Here is a 17,348-nt window from a genome sequence, read left to right as displayed (position 1 = left end):
TTGAATGTGTCAATGAGTAACCACGTAATTGAATTGTCAACTGTGAACTAGCATGCGTATACATTAATTCCAATTCCTGCTTCGAAACATGGAGCCTTGCAATTGTGACTACTGTCGGTTCCTAAACTCAGTATAAATATATAAAAAAACCATTTTTAGATGAATATTGGTATAACAACTCAGCGCTACATACTATACAATGTGACTGAAATACTGCCTTCCCGACCCTCAGCTCATTCTGCGCTACCCAACTACCGTGCAAATTGCTTCCATAGGTGCTCATTGAGCCCAAAGTGTACACTCAAGTCTGGGATCATTGGTCTTGTAAAAATATCAAGGATACCAACTCCAGCGAAAGACCGAATGACCAACCTTACACTATGAAAGCAGTAGTCGTGGCGGCGCTGCTCGCCATGGAAGTTTCTGGCCCACCCAACCTAAATTTACACACGGGGCAAGTCGCTTGTTGCCTTAACCACAGGTCGATGCAAGCAGCATGAAACTGCAGAAACCCACCTCAAAATTTTAGCTTTGATATCATCTCGGCACCCGCACAGACACACCTACATGTCTAACTCATTTCTGAACTATATCTGATTCAAGGCAGTCGATAAGACCAAAGAGGACATCGTATAAACCTGATGTACACATGGAAGAGTTCGAATTATTTCACCCTCCACCACTTGCTCCAAGCAAACACTGCACGTCAACTCCTCCAATGTTTTCTGCTCGCCTTGGACAATCTTGTCCTGCATTGTCCCAGCATCATTCCAATGCACTAAGTATACATCCGAAAATTCTCTCGAAAGGATATCATGAGATTCCTTGTACCAAAGGATGTTCTAGAATTCAGAAAGATAAGAACTAACAAGTAAGCAAACTGCAACTTAAAGAAAGATGAAAAATGCTACGCCAAACTTATTTTCTGTGTGTGACATCCTCAACATTGGTTTGCACATCTTTAAATCAGTCAAAATAGAAAATTGTTCTTTTCAGGTACACGTACCGGAGTTTCATCGACAACGTCGACTTTGACTTCCTCAGAGGACAGCTCTTCTCCTTCGCTGCTGCAACAGGCATTTCACAAGCATGAGGACGGGGGAAGTGGATAACACGATGTTATCACGAGGCGATAGAGATTAGAGAGGATTGACGTACCTGAGTTGTGATTGATCAGCTGCAGGTATCTGTGAGGAGCGTTTGTACACACGAACCGGTAATCTGCTAATATCTGTATCGCTCATCGCTGGAACGCCAGGGGAATTGACTCCATCCAATGCCCTTAAAGCATCGTAATCTGTATACAACATCAAGTCCGCTATTTGAGTAATGGTATTTTTAACCTCTATTTAACATGCGACTTAGGTTTCTGCCAAGTAGACACGAATAAATCTACACGCAGAAGATACATAGATCGTGCACACACTTCTAGATAAAAGCACTGTCCCAAGAGCTGATAGCCAACAACACTGAACTCCGCTCAATCACGACAGACTTGGGCTCTACCTACAAGACCACATCGTGAATGCTGGGACCACGACCAGAAATGGGAATCACCTAGGTCATCCAATTCCCTGTCAAGTAGGGCAAGCTGCAAACGAAAACCGTGGAGCTGGGTTCTGATGGCAAAAGATAGAGTGGGGTGCATACGTAGGCGGAGCTCTGCGTGGCTTAGAAATCCACCCGCAGTCGCCGCCGCTGCAGCTGCCTGTGCCTGAGCTTGAAGTTGGTGACAAATAGAGTACATACGTAAACTAGAAGCCAGAAAAAGTACGCCCATTCCCACCCAAATCTGCAAGAACATGTCATGAGATAAAGAAAATCAAACCCATAGTTGCAACTCCCAAGTGCCTAACGTCTATACCAATGTTAAAATATTTCCGAGCTTCCGAGAGATATTGATTGCAAATAATGTATGTCACTGTCGCCCCAAGAAATTTGCAACACCTGATTCACAATATTGTAATTTATTTATTAAATTGTTTATTAATAACCAACGAAGACCGTGAGTATATCCATTTCGTTTGAAAAGGGTACAAGGACGCACCATTAGGTTTAGGGACATTTGTTCAGAACTGAGGATCATATATAATAACGCCACTGCACGACACATGAAACACGGTAAGTATGAACCAGTCTTGAAAAACTGTGAGGATAAATGAAAGTTAACTGATCGGAGGAACGAGGAGTAACGTCAAAGGCCCAACGAGATCGAACGTTTTAAAAGATACAGTAAAAACTTGACACTAACAATCGGTGAGGTGACTCTTAAATACCTGAAATTAAGAATGCCATGGAATTAGTATTCACATGACGCACAGTTCCATGAAATCCATGTCCAGACTGTCAAAACATAACAGCCATCAGAATTTAATAAAACTGTAGTCAGAGAATGTCATTCCTCTAAGCTTTCCAAGCCATTACACTTCTATTATGTAAACCTTGTAATAGGTGTAGTACATAATGGTACCCGCACGGTGAACTTCACAGCCAAATCACAATGTAGATCATACATCTTGTATAACCCAAAGTCCAAAGACTAAATTCGGTGGAAAAGAAAAGAAAAACGTAGCATTGGTAAGAAAGTATACCACATAGCGCCGATCAGGCATCAACCCTGCCAGCCCACCCTCCAAGTCTGGTCGGGCTCCTCTGAATACAAAGCTCATTTTGACGCGCTGATAACCTCTACCGATTCCCCTATCAAAACTTCCTACAGTATCTTCACAAGGTCCTCAATGGAAACTTTCAGTAAGTCTTGGTCTTGCAACAAAAAGGTTTACCAAGTGTCTCCCCAAAATCTAAGATATTGCGTACATTACTCCAGTTTCTTCCCATCAGCTAGCGAGACCATATCACCGTGACTGCTGCCTGTGCCAATCCAGAATCCTAGAACAATGCGGTTCTCAAATTTTCAGAACGTGTCCAGAACGCCAGTATAACGAAATCTTGCTTTCGTACTAATCCCCGAATCACTTACAGGTCTACTGTCCAAGAATAGCATCTTCAAATAAGATCACCAATTTGAGCAACCCCTGCACATGTATATGAATCCACAGGAGACTGAAATTGCAGTTTTGAATGCACACTATATGGAGATAGTTTAGAGTACCAACCTCTGAGGACAAAATTGTGTCAACCACCCAATAGTGTCGTACACACTTCGCAATTTCTCTCTCATGCTAAATTGAGAATTGTACACTAAAATGCGACAGGGCTTTCTTCCGCGCCCCACATCAGGGCTTCGATTACTAACTCTCTGCGCTCAACCGATCCAAAGACTACGCAAGAAGTAAAAAAAAAGGAGGCCGGCAAAAATTGGACTCTCTTAACCACTGTCCTCAGCTCATATCCAACCTCGAAGAAAGAACCGACAAATCGGTGCACGCAGAACTGACATAAGCCAAACCACGATCAAGAAACGTCCGAACATGCACACGACACATTAAAAGAAAGTTAAGTCTAACTACGCTTAACTTTGCTGCCAATCAAAAGATTCCTCTACAGTTCGTTGAATTACACTCCCACAACTCAAACATTGCTCCTACAGTCAAGCTAGGAATGAATGAAACTAATCTGACAGCCAAGGATGGAGCTACTCACAACAAAGACAACCTCTCCCGGTCGAACTCACCCAATCGCCAAGACATAGACCTAATCCCAATTAACAACTTCAGGACACACCAAAACACCATTTATCCTGCCTACCTGCCCCAGCGAGTGCACCAGCTTGAGAAAACGGTCGAAGTCATGAGCCGTGTCGTCTCCTCCAGAATTCTCACGACTCAATTCCACCGAGGATCGATCAATCACCCTCTCGTCAACAACCTCCCACTTCGAACCCAACCTTCTTCCCGAATTGTTGTCTCTCCACGAAGCGTTTACCGTCCCAGCTACCTACCACTCCTGCGCTACCTACCACTCCTGCACGTCAGCTCCGTATTGCAATCTCACGCATCTCGAAAATGTAGGACTCTACAAGGTCATGAGAGATGCGACCTATGAAGAAAAGATGCGCGCGACGGGGGAAAGAGGTTTCGTCGCTGTTTTGGATGGCAAAGTAACCGCGACGAAATCATCATCGTCGAAGTCACTAGAACATTGCATTGGGTAGTCGCAAATCCGTGTGCCTGGTTCCAAGGAATTGCGATCGGGGGAATTGCGATGAAGCCCATGCACGATCCTTCTCCCAAATGAGCGCCGCGTCTGCAGTTCCTGCTGCTGCTTCCGGGTCCTGCCCACTTCGACGAATTCCACCCCTTATGCCCATTCCCCTTGTTCCCCGTGTTCCCTTACTCTTGCACGTGATCCCATGCCCTCCTGGCTTCCCTACATTTATGGGATGCATCATTTCTGGGTCTACTAAGGACATCTTTAGGGGAGTGGGGGATTGATTCTCTTGCCAGCGATGATTTTGTCATTCAGAGTACATTCTTGGTTCGTTTTTTAGGGTTTCGGGTGCACTACTCCACAGAGACTTACTAGCAGACAATATGGTGGTAACATTTTGTTTATAAACAATTCTATTTTTGCTCCATTTCAAAAAAAAACTCGTGGTTTATCTTCAAGAGGAATTGCAAGTATAAATGGGGTTTTGCCAAACAACCTGTCCCACTTGTACCCGTGAATGAATGACACCCCCATGGAATATTATCTCCAAACAAGTGGGCAGTGGGTAAGGGGGCAAAGCTGTACATTTTGTAAATCACTGTATATTTATCCTATTACGTAAGTGCCATTTATGCTTGTTAGTGTGGTAAACCAAAGTGTTTTGAATTGTAGATGTTCCAATCATAACCCTAATTAGTACTGGCTGCATCAAATTTTATCATGCGTTGATTATCAAACTTGATTTTGGAAGATTAGATCTTTTTTTGTGAGTTTGTTTCACCTTTGGCCTCCATTCTTTGGGCTAAACTTCCAAATGAAGTAGACATGCTCACAATTTTCAGCTTAGTCCAAATTATATGTTTAGGATGAACACCAATTTCAAATACTATTCTTATGCACTACCTGGTCTAATAATTGATTATTGGAAACTCTAAATTAACACTTAGTTGGTGTTTGGAGAAAATAGATGTATTTTTAATTTATTTTCAACTCTATTACAAAGGCCTAATATATTTCGAAAATAATCCTACACTACATTATGAAGTTGCGATCCTAAAGACAAAAATAAACAAATATACTTAAAACACACTGCTGAAAATTGTCTTAAAAGTAGGTATTGTTATGGACATAGCAAAGTTCAACACTTTATTAATTGATGTTCATTATTTATTTATATATATATATATATATATATATATATATGAACATCAATTACATAAATTTATATATATAATTAAATTAATTTAATATATTTAATATATATATATATATAAATATATTATAAAGTTCAAAGTTAACTCAATTTCTAATAATAGAAATAAAATTACTACGAAGTGTATGGAGCTGCATATTACAAGAAAGTAACAACAGACAATTAAGAAAATTGTAATGTGCTTAATAGTTCTAAACTTAAATATGGACTTTTGTTAAGAATCGTATGTCATATGAGTTGGGAAATATTGACTTGATTTCAAAACTAAATCTTACATGATAATGATAATGATACATTTAGAAATATTTATATTTTTTTAGTATACAATTTTTTAATTAAAATAATTTTAGTATGTTTTAGAAGAATCTCACAGAAATTAATATGAATTGTAATATAGAATTCAAAGACTATATAAAAAAATCAAAACACGATTATAAAGAACAGAAACTATGAAATTATTACATACATACAAACATGTCAAGACCTTATAAGTGTAAAAACAATAATTTAAGTTCAAAAAGTATTATGACAACAAAGTGCTTCAAAACATTCACCTTTTGTTGTGAGTAGATCATAAAATAAAAATAATGACTATTTTTCTACTAAAATCATAAGATAATTTATTTATAAATAAATAAATCTATATATTTTTTTTAAATCAAGATTATTGGAGAGGAAAAAAAAACTTTCTTGAAATTACTGATTTTTTCTAAAAGACCAGAAAAATGTAATTACTTTTATTACACTAATTGAAAAACTAAAATAATATAGAATCCAAATTATAAATCAAGACATAAAAAATATAGATATATCAAATAAGGTATGATTTGTAAGGAAATTGTTTGCAAATTCTATGTATCTTAAGGCCCCCTTATCTTTGTGATTTGTGAAATTCACTATAATTTTAAAATTACAAAAAAACACTCATTAAGATTTTAGATTCAGCAATGGATTTTAGAATATATCTTACACATTTTTTGTCTAGTTGTTTAAGGGTTTTACTTAGACCAAAAAAACATATTGATTTTTTTCTATCACTTTAACTAATCAATTTTCATTTTATTTTTTTTAGATTTATCAAGATAGAATTTCAAATATTTAGCATGCAAGAAAGGTAATCTATTGTATAAAATTTGTAAATCTACAAATCCAAATAAATAGAACATTTTGCAACATAAGAGGTGTGTAACATCATCATAAAATAAATGGAAATATTACCAACTTTACACTTGTAATGTTAAAATTTATACTAGAATAAATTATAGAATTAATAATACTCTGTTTAAAATATGTGAGTATATAATAACCATGAGTTTTTATTTTTATTTTTTTATGTTTTTATATTCAAGTATAAAATAATAGAAGATATAAGAATTTAGAAAAATAATAAAATATACAAATAAATGTTAAAGAACTTATTACATATATACAAAGAAAATTTTTGAGCCTTTAAACAATCTTACACATCACAATAGATTTTTCTAGAATATTCAAAGAACTTTGTAGAAATATGTGGTGAGAAGCTTAGAAACTAAGCTACATTAGATGGCATTTTAGGAAACTTCTAGAATAGTTTAGAAATTAAGCTACATGATTTAACTTGGACCACAAATCTATTTAGGAAGTTTCTTAAGAAACTTTTTGAGACTTTGTCAAGAAGTCATCTACTGTCTTGTGTAGAAAGACATGAAAGGCTTAGACTTCAAGCTTTAGGTCTTGCAAGTAATATAAATAGAAACAAGATTGAGACCCTTCTCAGTCTTTTCAACTCATCTTTATACTTCTTGTAGCCTTTAGGCCTTCTTGTTTTTGACATTAATTATTGGTTATTATATTTTCAACTATTCCTTCTTTCTTTATACACATCTTAGTCTTCAATTCTTAAAAATATTCCTTCATAACTGAAGTTTTAGATGTGCCCTTCATAGAACTTTAGATGAATACAACTTTTATAAAAGTTTTTTGATTAGTAAGTTAATAGTTATGTCTAAGAGCTTAGATGTGTAAATATCTTACTTCATAAAATTGGTATAAAATATGAAAACATATAAGATAATAAAATTAAAAAAATTTCATAATAGAAGATTATTTAATTTTTTAATATTTAGTAGTTTTTATTAATTTATATAATTTAATAAATAACTATTCAAAAAATAAATAAAAATATATCAATTTTAAAAAAATTAGTGATATATATATATAAAAAAATTGTAATATTTTAAAAGGATTGCTCTATAATCCTAAAAGAATAATTTATGATCATATTATTATTTGATTTATTCTACTAAATAGTAATATTTTTGTCAAAAGTTAATATAAGATCTAATTGTAGTCTTAAAAAATTCTTTGGTATCTTATTATTATACTTACATGTCTTATTTGAATAATTAAAATTAATAAAAACAATTAAAAACAAATTAAGTACGTAAATTCTTCTTCAAGAAGCATTAAAATACATTTTTACACATAGATTAGATGTAAAGTTATGCCATGTGGCTATAAAAAAAATTATTAGAAGTTTCTACTCTTATAAAGCTAATATAAACGTATTTAAAAAAATTATACACATAGCTTGTAAGTATATTGTTTCTTAAAACAAAATCCTCATATATTTTTTGTTAGCTATAATGAATTAAAGCAAAACTAAGAAAATCTTTGACATTTAATTTATTTTTTTGCTCTAATATTACTTTAATATTTTATCTATTTTAATTTTAATATAATTTATAATAAATTATTATCTAGAATATATATTTTTTCAGATTTAATTAAATTTAGTTCTTTGTTATTATTATTAAATTATTATATATATTTATAATAATTAGACAATAACTGAATAAAATAATTAACATAAAAATAATTTAGAGATTGCAAATTATTTTCTTTTATATTTGATAATTGTTCATTATTTGAATTCTTATACATGTAATTACATATTATTAAATTTATTTAAAATTATTATAAATAAATAGTTCAATAAAAAAGCTTCAAGAAAAAACTAAAAGAATTTATCTTTGTAATAATATCTACTTTTTCAACCACCACAACCAACATCTAACATCACTAACCTTGATAATATGCAGACAATAGAGATTTCTCTAACAACTTTACTATCTTAAGCAAATATATTTATTGCATGTTATTATATAAATACAAAAAAAATCTTAAAGAGCTAAAGGATTTTTATTTTTTTTTATTTTTAAGTTTGATGGTTTCATACCCCTATTTGAAGGATTCATCAATCAAATACTTTTTTAGTGAATATCAACATTAAAGTTTTCCTACTCAAGGATCTCAAATTAAATTTCGTAAATTTCAAAAAATCAATTTGTAAAAAAAATATTTCTTATTATTTAATAATAACAAGATTTCATTTTGGATATTTCAGATATAATTTTTTCACATTAATAAAATAAATATGACATTATTCGTAAAAAACTAGAAAAAATTAGAACTTGCAAAAAAAATTGTTTTGTATTCATGTGTGTTTTACAGCTTTAACAACCAAACATCAATGTCAATTTGAATAATGTTGTACTTAACAACCAATTAATACATGAATTACTATATTATATGACGTAATTTTTTTCAATTTTTTTTAATGCTCAAATTTTAAATAAAAAAGTGTTTTAAAATACAATAATTTATTTGTAAATTAAATATCTTTGCCTTAGTACGTATCACTCATACAACTCTTTATGTGAATGTATTTATATATTGTCATAGTAACATAACAATAATAATTTTTAATTAGTGTAGTTATTTTAGGTTATTCAATTGAAGAAATATCATGTTTTGATAAAGTAGACATTTTAATGTCATTAATTTCATGTTAATTAAAAATTCAAAAAAAATAATTGATCTTTTTTAAACTAAAAATAAAAATAAAATTTTATTTGTTATATCAAGGATATTCATGCAAATTTCATAATATATACAGATATATATATATATATATATATATATATGTATTCACACACATACACATAAAAAATCTAGCTCTCATTTACATAAATCTTCTGATAATATTTTAGATCAATATTATAACTTCTAAGATGCAATTTTTAAAATGACATAAATACTTCATCTTAACATTGTATCATTAATTATACAATTGACTTCTAAGAAAAAATTCAACAACCATTTGGAATAATTTGAACTTATTTTAATTTGTATTTTATTTTTTAAGTCAAAACTTTCTATAAAGCTAGGTCAAGCTGAAATATATTCTAAAACAAATCTAGAATGAGCCCACAATATAATATGCAGTCAATTAATTAATTTACATATATATATATATATATATATATATAGAGAGAGAGAGAGAGAGAGAGAGAGTATTTTTATATGTTTTCAACATGATATTATGTCTCATGGACTCACAAATAATCCAATTATTTTATAATTCTTTGTAATATATATGATAATTGTTTATTTATTTATTTTTTGTTATTTAGACAACATTTTTTTTCTCTTTCAAGAATCTAAATAATGTAAACACCACATTTATCTAATATTAAAAAAAATTAAGATCTTAGATTATGTGTTGAGATTAAACAATGTATACATGAAAAAATTCGAATGATATTTTTAGAGTATGTTATACCAAATGGCTTTCTATAAATAAAATTTAGAAACATACAAAGTTTTAGATTGAAAACTTTAGAATGGTATAAGGCATAAAATTTTACAAAATAATTGCTAATTATTATTAAATTAGTTTTTAATTATCTTAAATGATTATTCTTATAATGCAATGGGATTGAAAACACATTCTTTTGTAAATTGTTTATTCTCAAATTAATAGATAAGCAAAAAATATATTTTTAAATCAGAGTAATATCAATTATTAATAAGAAAATTGAATAAGGCTTACTTTATAATCAAAAATTTATATAATAATAAAAATTATTTATAATTTAATAAATATAATTTAAAGTATAAATTTATTATCTATAATTTTATAAATCTATAAATAGAAACAATAATAATCTTAAAAGTAGAAGTTTGGCAAGTATAATTTCAAAAACAATTGTACTAATGAAGATTGAGTTAAAAATATTGAATTACTTTAGAAACACGATGAGATTTTTATATTTTGAATAATAATTTCTATTCAAAGTTGGTAATGATATTTAATTATTCTTCTGTAATATTAAGAACAATTGATTATGAAATAGAAATAATGAATAAGCCAAAATATCATATCATTAATTTTTATTCAATAGCAAAAGAGAACTGTTTGATATTGTAGATGTGTGTGTAAATATGTATATACTTGTCAAAGTATGCTATAATTCGAGTTTTACTGACTTTTTTGAAGAAATCATAATCACCTTTTTCTTTCTTTCTTTCTTCATTTTTCACTGTTATTGAAGATCCAAAGTATTTTCAATATTTGATGGTCTAGTTGCAATATTAAGATTAGTCTTCATCGGAGTTTTTTTTATGTAAAAATGATTCATTTTGATTTTTGACACACCTGCTTGATTTACAACAGAATTACTAACCAATATCACCTGTTGCAAGTTAAATGTTTTACTCAAATTTGAGTCAACCCCTCTATTCAAAAAACACACTTAGCAACCATGTTCTTTACCACTTAAAAAGCTATTTGTAGTCTAACCCAAAAAAGAAAAAAACAAACATAAACACCCACCATCACACAGAGTTGGAAAGACACAGTAGCACGACCCCAGCAAAGCCGCATTACCCCCCCCCATGAGCGATTCCCACAGAAAATACAAAATACGAGGGAGAAATACAATGAGTAGAATACAGAGGGAGGGAGAGTAGGATACAAAGCGAGGGAGGATAGCATACAAAGGGAGTGTTTGACATAGCGGTAATAAGAGAGGGGGATGAGTTGGTACCTGGCGGCGGTACAGGCAGGCCAGCCAGGCTGCCAAGTGGGCCCCTGCTCCCAACGTCTCTGGCGGAGGTGGCTCCCCCGTGGACCATGGCCTTCGGAGAAACCTCCCCTCATTCCTGCGCCCACCTCATAGTCCAGTGGACGGACGGAAGGACGAACGAACGAACGATCGAACGAAAGCGACGGAGCGAAGCAGGCAGGAAGGAAGGAAGGAAGTCAGCGAGGCAACAACGCATTGCTATGCAAAGCAACGCAAACCAACGCAACGCAAGGGCAACACAAGGGCAACGGAACGATCCGAAGGAAGGGCAACGCAGGACAGGGCAGGGAAGAGGATAGCAGAGCAGAGGTAGAGTAGAAGGGGACCAAAGCCGTGTGGTGGGTTGCTGCTGCAAGGGGATCTCATGAGCTAAGCCCTGTGAACGCCACTTCTGCACAGCCAAAACACTCCGACAAAGCAGGTTGGTGGCGCATTGCTACGGTGCCGAGCTTAACGGTGCATTGGTTTTCTTAATGGTTCCGAGGTCGTGGATTTGACTGGGCGACGGGCGTACTCTAGCTGAAGATGTTTTAGGGTTTTTCCTTTGGAGGAGGTGGAGGAGGAGGAGGTGGTTGTGGCAGCGGGCAAGATGAATAGCGACTTGGACCTGTACATCTCTTTGAACTGAGCCTCTGATTGGTTTTTGATGGTAGTGATATTTTGTTGCCCGTGATGATCTTCGCACGTAGCGGGTCTGTCGGTACTCGGGGAGTACGTGTTAAGTTTTTTTTCCCCTTACAGGTGTTGTCGCGAACGAAGCGAGCGAGTGTCCGCCCTGTAGAGTGTGGTTAGATTTTTAGCTGATTCGCATCCTTGAAGTTGCCATCCGAGGTTGTGGCGTCTGTGAGGGCGTCAGCGAGGGAGTTATGTCCGATTCCCAAGTTCGGTTTTTGCAGCTGGGAGCTTGTCACTCTTGTACCGAATTCGAGAAATTGGGTTCTCGTTTACTAAGTGTAGGACCGGGAGACTGCATTACATGATGGACTGTTAGTCGGCGTTCAAGCGACCTAACTTGAGTGAGAGTTTCTTTTAAAGACTTCAGTACTATGAGCTGTCGGCAATGTTAGAAGATCGGTATAACTTGACTTTATTTTTTGTTCTTATTTTACTTTATTTTATTTTTTCAAAAAAAGTCCTCCAACTTCTGGAACTGCAACGTAGTGTACTTCTGAAGCAATGTTTTCGAACTCCGGTTGTTGTTTACGGATTAGGTCGAGCATTAGCTATCCGTGATACTGGCAATTGTCTTACGTTTCTCTACCAACTTGCAGCATTTACAAGCAGTTTTTGCCTTAGGAGTATTGCCCACGAACCTGAAGGCTGTTAATGTGGGGATCTTTCACAATATTTTTTAGTTCTTATTTCTGTGGGAGTTTAACCACTGAAATGGCGAAGTTGGAATTGCTGGCCTTGATCAGTATGCAGTAAGTGCGCTGAAAGTTAACCTAGTGGTGTGTGACGACAGGCTGCAGCCGCCAATGGCAGAGGCTGCAACCCAATTTCTTGTGGACAAGCTTGCGGATGCAATTCGTGCCTGCAACGAGGTTATTGTGGAGCTTGACAACTTTCAGAACTTTGCAGACCTCTTAGATAGTATTAAGCAGGTGTTCATAGACTTGGAAGACGGTGGCGACATATTTCAGTTGGAGGCACCAATGCGAGAATTAGAGCAAGAATTGGACGAAGCACTGGGGCTCATCGTCCTCTGCACTGTGAGGAGCCGGATTTATCTCCTTTTCCATTGCCGTGTGATCTCGAAGCAGCTGGAAGATGTCACCCATAGAATGGGACATATCCTCGCATCCATACCGTCCTCCTCTCTGCGTGGTGACGACCAACAGAAGTCCGTTGTGGATGACCTGGCCCTGGAAATGAAATCTGCTCTCTTTCCTTATAAAGATAACGAGGCCAAGCTATGCCAGACCTTGGAGCCAGAGAATAGGAACATACTAAGTGATGTGGGTGTGCAGCAGGCCATTCTCATGGACATTGCTCGCACTGTGGGGATCGAGGATTTGTCGAGAAACCCAACAGCGTTCAGAATTGAGCTGGATCTGTTGAGGAGAGACGTGGAGGACTCGAAAAATACGAACGATATGCGGTTGTTTGGTGTGGTCAGTGACTTGTTCAACAAATGGCTGCAATTGAATGAGCAACCAAGTCAATCGGAAGAGGCACTTGCTGTGCACCCATGTCACAAACGCCTTGAGCCGCTGTATGAGGCGTTTGTGTGCCCCTTGACGAAGCAAGTGATGCAGGATCCTGTGACTCTAGAGAATGGGCAAACTTATGAACGAGCGGCGATTGAGCGCTGGTTCCAGGAATGCAAGGAAAACGGTCGGCCGATACTGTGTCCCATGACGGGGCAGGAAGTGAGCACGACGGTGAAGCCTAGCTTGGCTTTATGGCACACGATCGAGGAGTGGACTCAGAGGAATGAGCAGGCTCGCATGGAGATTGTGAAGCAGATTATCACGTCCGGCAAGGCTGATGCTGATATCGCGTTTGCGCTCTCGGACCTGCAGATTCTGTGTCGGAAAAATCGATTAAACAAGCATAGAGCACGTACCGAAGGGTTGATACCGTTGATTGTCGATCTTCTGAAGAATAGTGAGGAAGTGCGATGTCTCGCCTTGAGCAGCCTTCGCCTACTTGCAGAGAACGACGATGACATAAAGGTATAGATTGGTACATTTCAGTGTTTCCTCTTTGAATACGAATTTGGTGTTGAAAATTGTGTATATTGAACCCGGCGTGCTCATATTCCAGGAAGAGATTGGTGCCACGGATCTTAAACGCGTGGTGAAGTGCTTGTCACGTGAACATACGAAAGAGCGTGAGGGGGCTGTGTACCTGCTATATGAACTATCAAAATCATACTCACTTTGCAATAAAATTGGAGAAACAAATGGTGCTATTTTGATATTGGTAGGAATACTTAGCAGCAATTCTGAGGATGTGGCTGTAGTTGACCATGCCGAGAAGGCGCTGGCCAATCTGGAGCGGTGTGATAACAATGTGAAGCAGATGGCTGAGAATGGACGCCTTCAGCCACTCCTTAAACGACTTGTGGAAGGTAGGGAAAGTGTAATCTAAGTGGTAAAATGCGTTTGATAAAGATATATATTTTTGATGGATTTGTTATTGTTTACATGTTAATTTGTTGGTTGATCAATTCAGGAATGAACCAATGTGCCGGTGGATGAGTTTTTCGTGATAAGCTATAGGAATTTGTAGTACTTTTCTTTGTTTAATCCCTTGTTTAATTTTCCCATGTTCAGGACCGGAAGAGGTTCGCATTGAAATGGCGGAAGATCTGTCCATTGTACCTTTAACTTCTGAAGACAAGAGCCGAGCTGCTCAGAGAGCAGCTTTTGCACTTGTGGAGATGCTTGGCAGTCACAACTCTGTGGCTCGTGCAACAGCGCTGAAAGCCCTGCGTAGTTTGTCTACTCTTCCGAGTAATGGAAATCTTCTGATCGAAGCTGGTGTATTGTCACCTTTGATGCGAGATCTATTTATTGTTGGCCCTAACCAAGTACCTACTAAGCAAAAGGAGATTTCGGCGGGTGTCTTGGCCAATGTGGTTGGTTCTGGTGCAAATTGGGAGACTGTTTCTGTGGATAAGGAAGGAAATTTTCTGGCTTCAGAGAAGATCGTGCATAATTTCTTACACTTAGTCAGTAATACTGGTCCAGGCATTGGGGCAAAGGTTCTGCAGGTCAGTGTACCTTCTCGCTTTGGCTTTTCTATTTTTATTTTATTTTATTTTATTTTTTTTGGTCAGCACCAAGAAGCGATAGGATTTTGCATTAAAGTTCGGAGTACTGAGCCTTTTGGGTTCATGTTGCAGGTGCTAGTTGGACTGGCTTCTTCAAATAAATCTGTTACCAGGTTAGTCCAACACATAAGGAGCGCAGGTGCGACTGTAAGCCTCATTCAGTTTTTAGAAGCGCCGCAAGCTGATTTGCGAGTGACAGCAGTGAAGCTATTGATGCTCCTTTCTTCACACATGGATCAAGAGCTTGCAGATGGTCTTCGTGTCACGACTCGTCAGCTAGGGACCTTGATAAAGCTCCTAGACTCAGATCAACCTATGGAGGAGCAAGCAGTGGCTGCGGGTCTGCTCGCAAACTTGCCCATGAGAGACTATCACCTCACTCGGGCCATGCTAGATGAGGGTGCTCCCGCCTTGCTGCTCAAACGCTTAGACGATCTCAAGAGGGGGGTTGTCCGTCCAAGCGACAGGAGACACATAACTCCCTTTAAAACGGGCATGGTTGGGATATTAGTTCGCTTTACCTGTGCTCTCGACGACCAAAGGATCCTAAACTTAGCTAGTACGTACAACTTTACTGAGCTTTTCACATCACTTTTGCAAAGTGGGGGATCGGACGAACTTCAGAACTCAGCAGCGAAGGCACTGGAAAATCTGTCCGAGAAGACACCGCAACTTTCTAGTGTTCCAGACCCTCCCAAACCAAGAGGAATTTATCGACTCGCTTGCTTCAAGCAGCCTACTCCCTTGATTGGTCTTTGCCCTGTACACTCGGGGGTGTGCACATCTAAAGAGACATTTTGCCTGTTGCACGCCAAAGCCCTTCTGCCTTTGGTGTCCTGCTTAGATCACAGGAATCCTAGCATTGTGGAAGCAGCCATTGGGGCCTTGTCGACGTTGCTGATGGACACTGTTGATATGGAAAGAGGATCACAGGTATAAATGAAGTTTGTCATTGCGCACACCCAATTTACTGTTTTTTCCACCTGTTTTTGCTTGCATGTCGCCGTAATTAGCAGCAAATGCAGAATGCATGTATTACGTTTGGTATTTGTTTGTGAAGACCACTTTTTGAGTTAGTTTCTTCTGTGAGTTTTCATATCAACGCCTCTAAGTTCTCTGTCGAGCAGAAAATTTCGCTAGTAACCATGGTTGGCTTTTCAGGAGCTACAAAATGCAGGAGGTATACAACCAATTTTGGTGATCATGCAAGAGCATCGAACTGAAGTGCTGCGCCAACGGGCAGTGTGGATGGTGGAGCGAATTCTTCGCAACGGTGACTTGGCGCGTCAAATTTCTGGTGATCCACATGTTCATACTGCTCTTGTTGATGCATTCAGGTACGGCAATAATCAAGCCAAGCAGCTGGCCGAGAAGGCATTGAAGCACTTAAACAAGATTCCGAATTTTTCTGGCGTGTTTCAAAAAGTGTAAAGTTAGTGCCTCTTCATCCAAAGAGTCCCACCTGGCTCGTGTATACAAGGGTTGTCCCATTCAATGAAAACGACAATTTTTTTCCGTAGTATATTTAGCGGGTCACGGGAGAATCGCTGTGTAAATCAGACAAGGAGTTTAGTATCTATGTAGCTTTCGTAACTGGAAACCTCTTGGGTTTATTATTCAGTGCATGCTCTGACTGTGCAAGATTTAGCACTGCATTTGCCTCTGAGGTCCAGTGTTATCCACTAATCTTTGTCGTAGATTTAGTGGTTCAGGGGTTTCAAGCAGTATCAGTTTTCCCCCTCTTTCAACTTCTTTTTGAGAGAGGCCATTTATGTCCTTCCTGGCCGACTTACAACAGTAAGTGTAGAAGTATAATTTGGAGCTTACAGTGCTCCATTTCTTAATGAAATGTATCTTGTTTCAGTGTATTCAGTATTACGAATCATCGCCGAGTGGAGGCTTTTGCCGTAAAGATTCATTTACACAGTGCACATTTTGTTGCGTGTGATGTGGCTGTTTCTTTACCGAAATTATTTTAGCATCTTTATCCTTGTCCAGAGGTGTGTATGAGTAGAAGGATAGTGCCTGAATTACGATGCAGAGCTAGTGAGAGGCGGCAGCGCAGATCCACTCGCATGTGATATAATATGTGTTCCAGGTTTTGAAGAATCTATACCTGGTTGAAGATTAGGTGCCTGAGAAAGGTATTTGAAGCGCCGTTTAGAGAACATTTTCATTCACAGTTCTGCAAAAGTTGAAAATTAAAAAGAAGGGGTAATATAGAATAAGAGTTTACTATTTGCACATGCTATAATAGACATGTATTTTCTAAATAACAATCAGCAAACAATTTAAGTTTGATAAAAATTAAGTTGTAGGCATGACATGATCT

General features: G+C 36.6%; 2 protein-coding genes across 16 annotated transcripts; one reads left to right on the top strand and one right to left on the bottom strand.

Moving 5' to 3' along the window:
- Positions 1–4,223, bottom strand: LOC112286637 (E3 ubiquitin-protein ligase SDIR1). Of its 15 annotated transcripts, none has more exons than XM_090252871.1 (10): positions 3,709–3,951; positions 3,117–3,281; positions 2,592–2,889; positions 2,277–2,343; positions 2,048–2,100; positions 1,651–1,792; positions 1,159–1,297; positions 1,007–1,064; positions 639–749; positions 1–502 (listed from the first exon to the last, which is right to left on the bottom strand). In XM_090252871.1, the coding sequence occupies exons 3-10, from the start codon at positions 2,667–2,669 to the stop codon at positions 374–376; spliced, it is 777 nt and encodes a 258-aa protein (XP_090108997.1). In that variant the 5' UTR covers positions 2,670–2,889; positions 3,117–3,281; positions 3,709–3,951; the 3' UTR covers positions 1–373. The 15 variants fall into 15 exon arrangements, with proteins under 15 accessions (XP_090108997.1, XP_090108993.1, XP_090108987.1 ...); XM_090252867.1 differs by having other exon boundaries at positions 1,007–1,067; positions 3,709–3,855; XM_090252861.1 differs by having other exon boundaries at positions 1,007–1,067; positions 1,558–1,792; positions 3,117–3,393; positions 3,709–3,849.
- A 7,218-nt stretch (positions 4,224–11,441) lies between these two features.
- LOC112286707 (U-box domain-containing protein 43) lies at positions 11,442–16,884 on the top strand. The gene is made up of 6 exons (XM_024528858.3): positions 11,442–11,844; positions 12,701–13,913; positions 14,005–14,311; positions 14,517–14,956; positions 15,089–15,949; positions 16,178–16,884. The coding sequence occupies exons 1-6, from the start codon at positions 11,825–11,827 to the stop codon at positions 16,445–16,447; spliced, it is 3,111 nt and encodes a 1,036-aa protein (XP_024384626.1). The 5' UTR covers positions 11,442–11,824; the 3' UTR covers positions 16,448–16,884.
- Positions 16,885–17,348: the final 464 nt, after the last annotated feature.

The sequence above is a fragment of the Physcomitrium patens genome, chromosome 9 (assembly GCF_059467195.1).
Source record: "Physcomitrium patens ecotype Gransden chromosome 9, ASM5946719v1, whole genome shotgun sequence".
Classification (NCBI taxonomy): Eukaryota; Viridiplantae; Streptophyta; class Bryopsida; order Funariales; family Funariaceae; genus Physcomitrium; species Physcomitrium patens.
The sequence above is the reverse complement of the archived record's forward strand: the minus strand, read 5'-3'. Positions and strand labels throughout refer to the sequence as shown.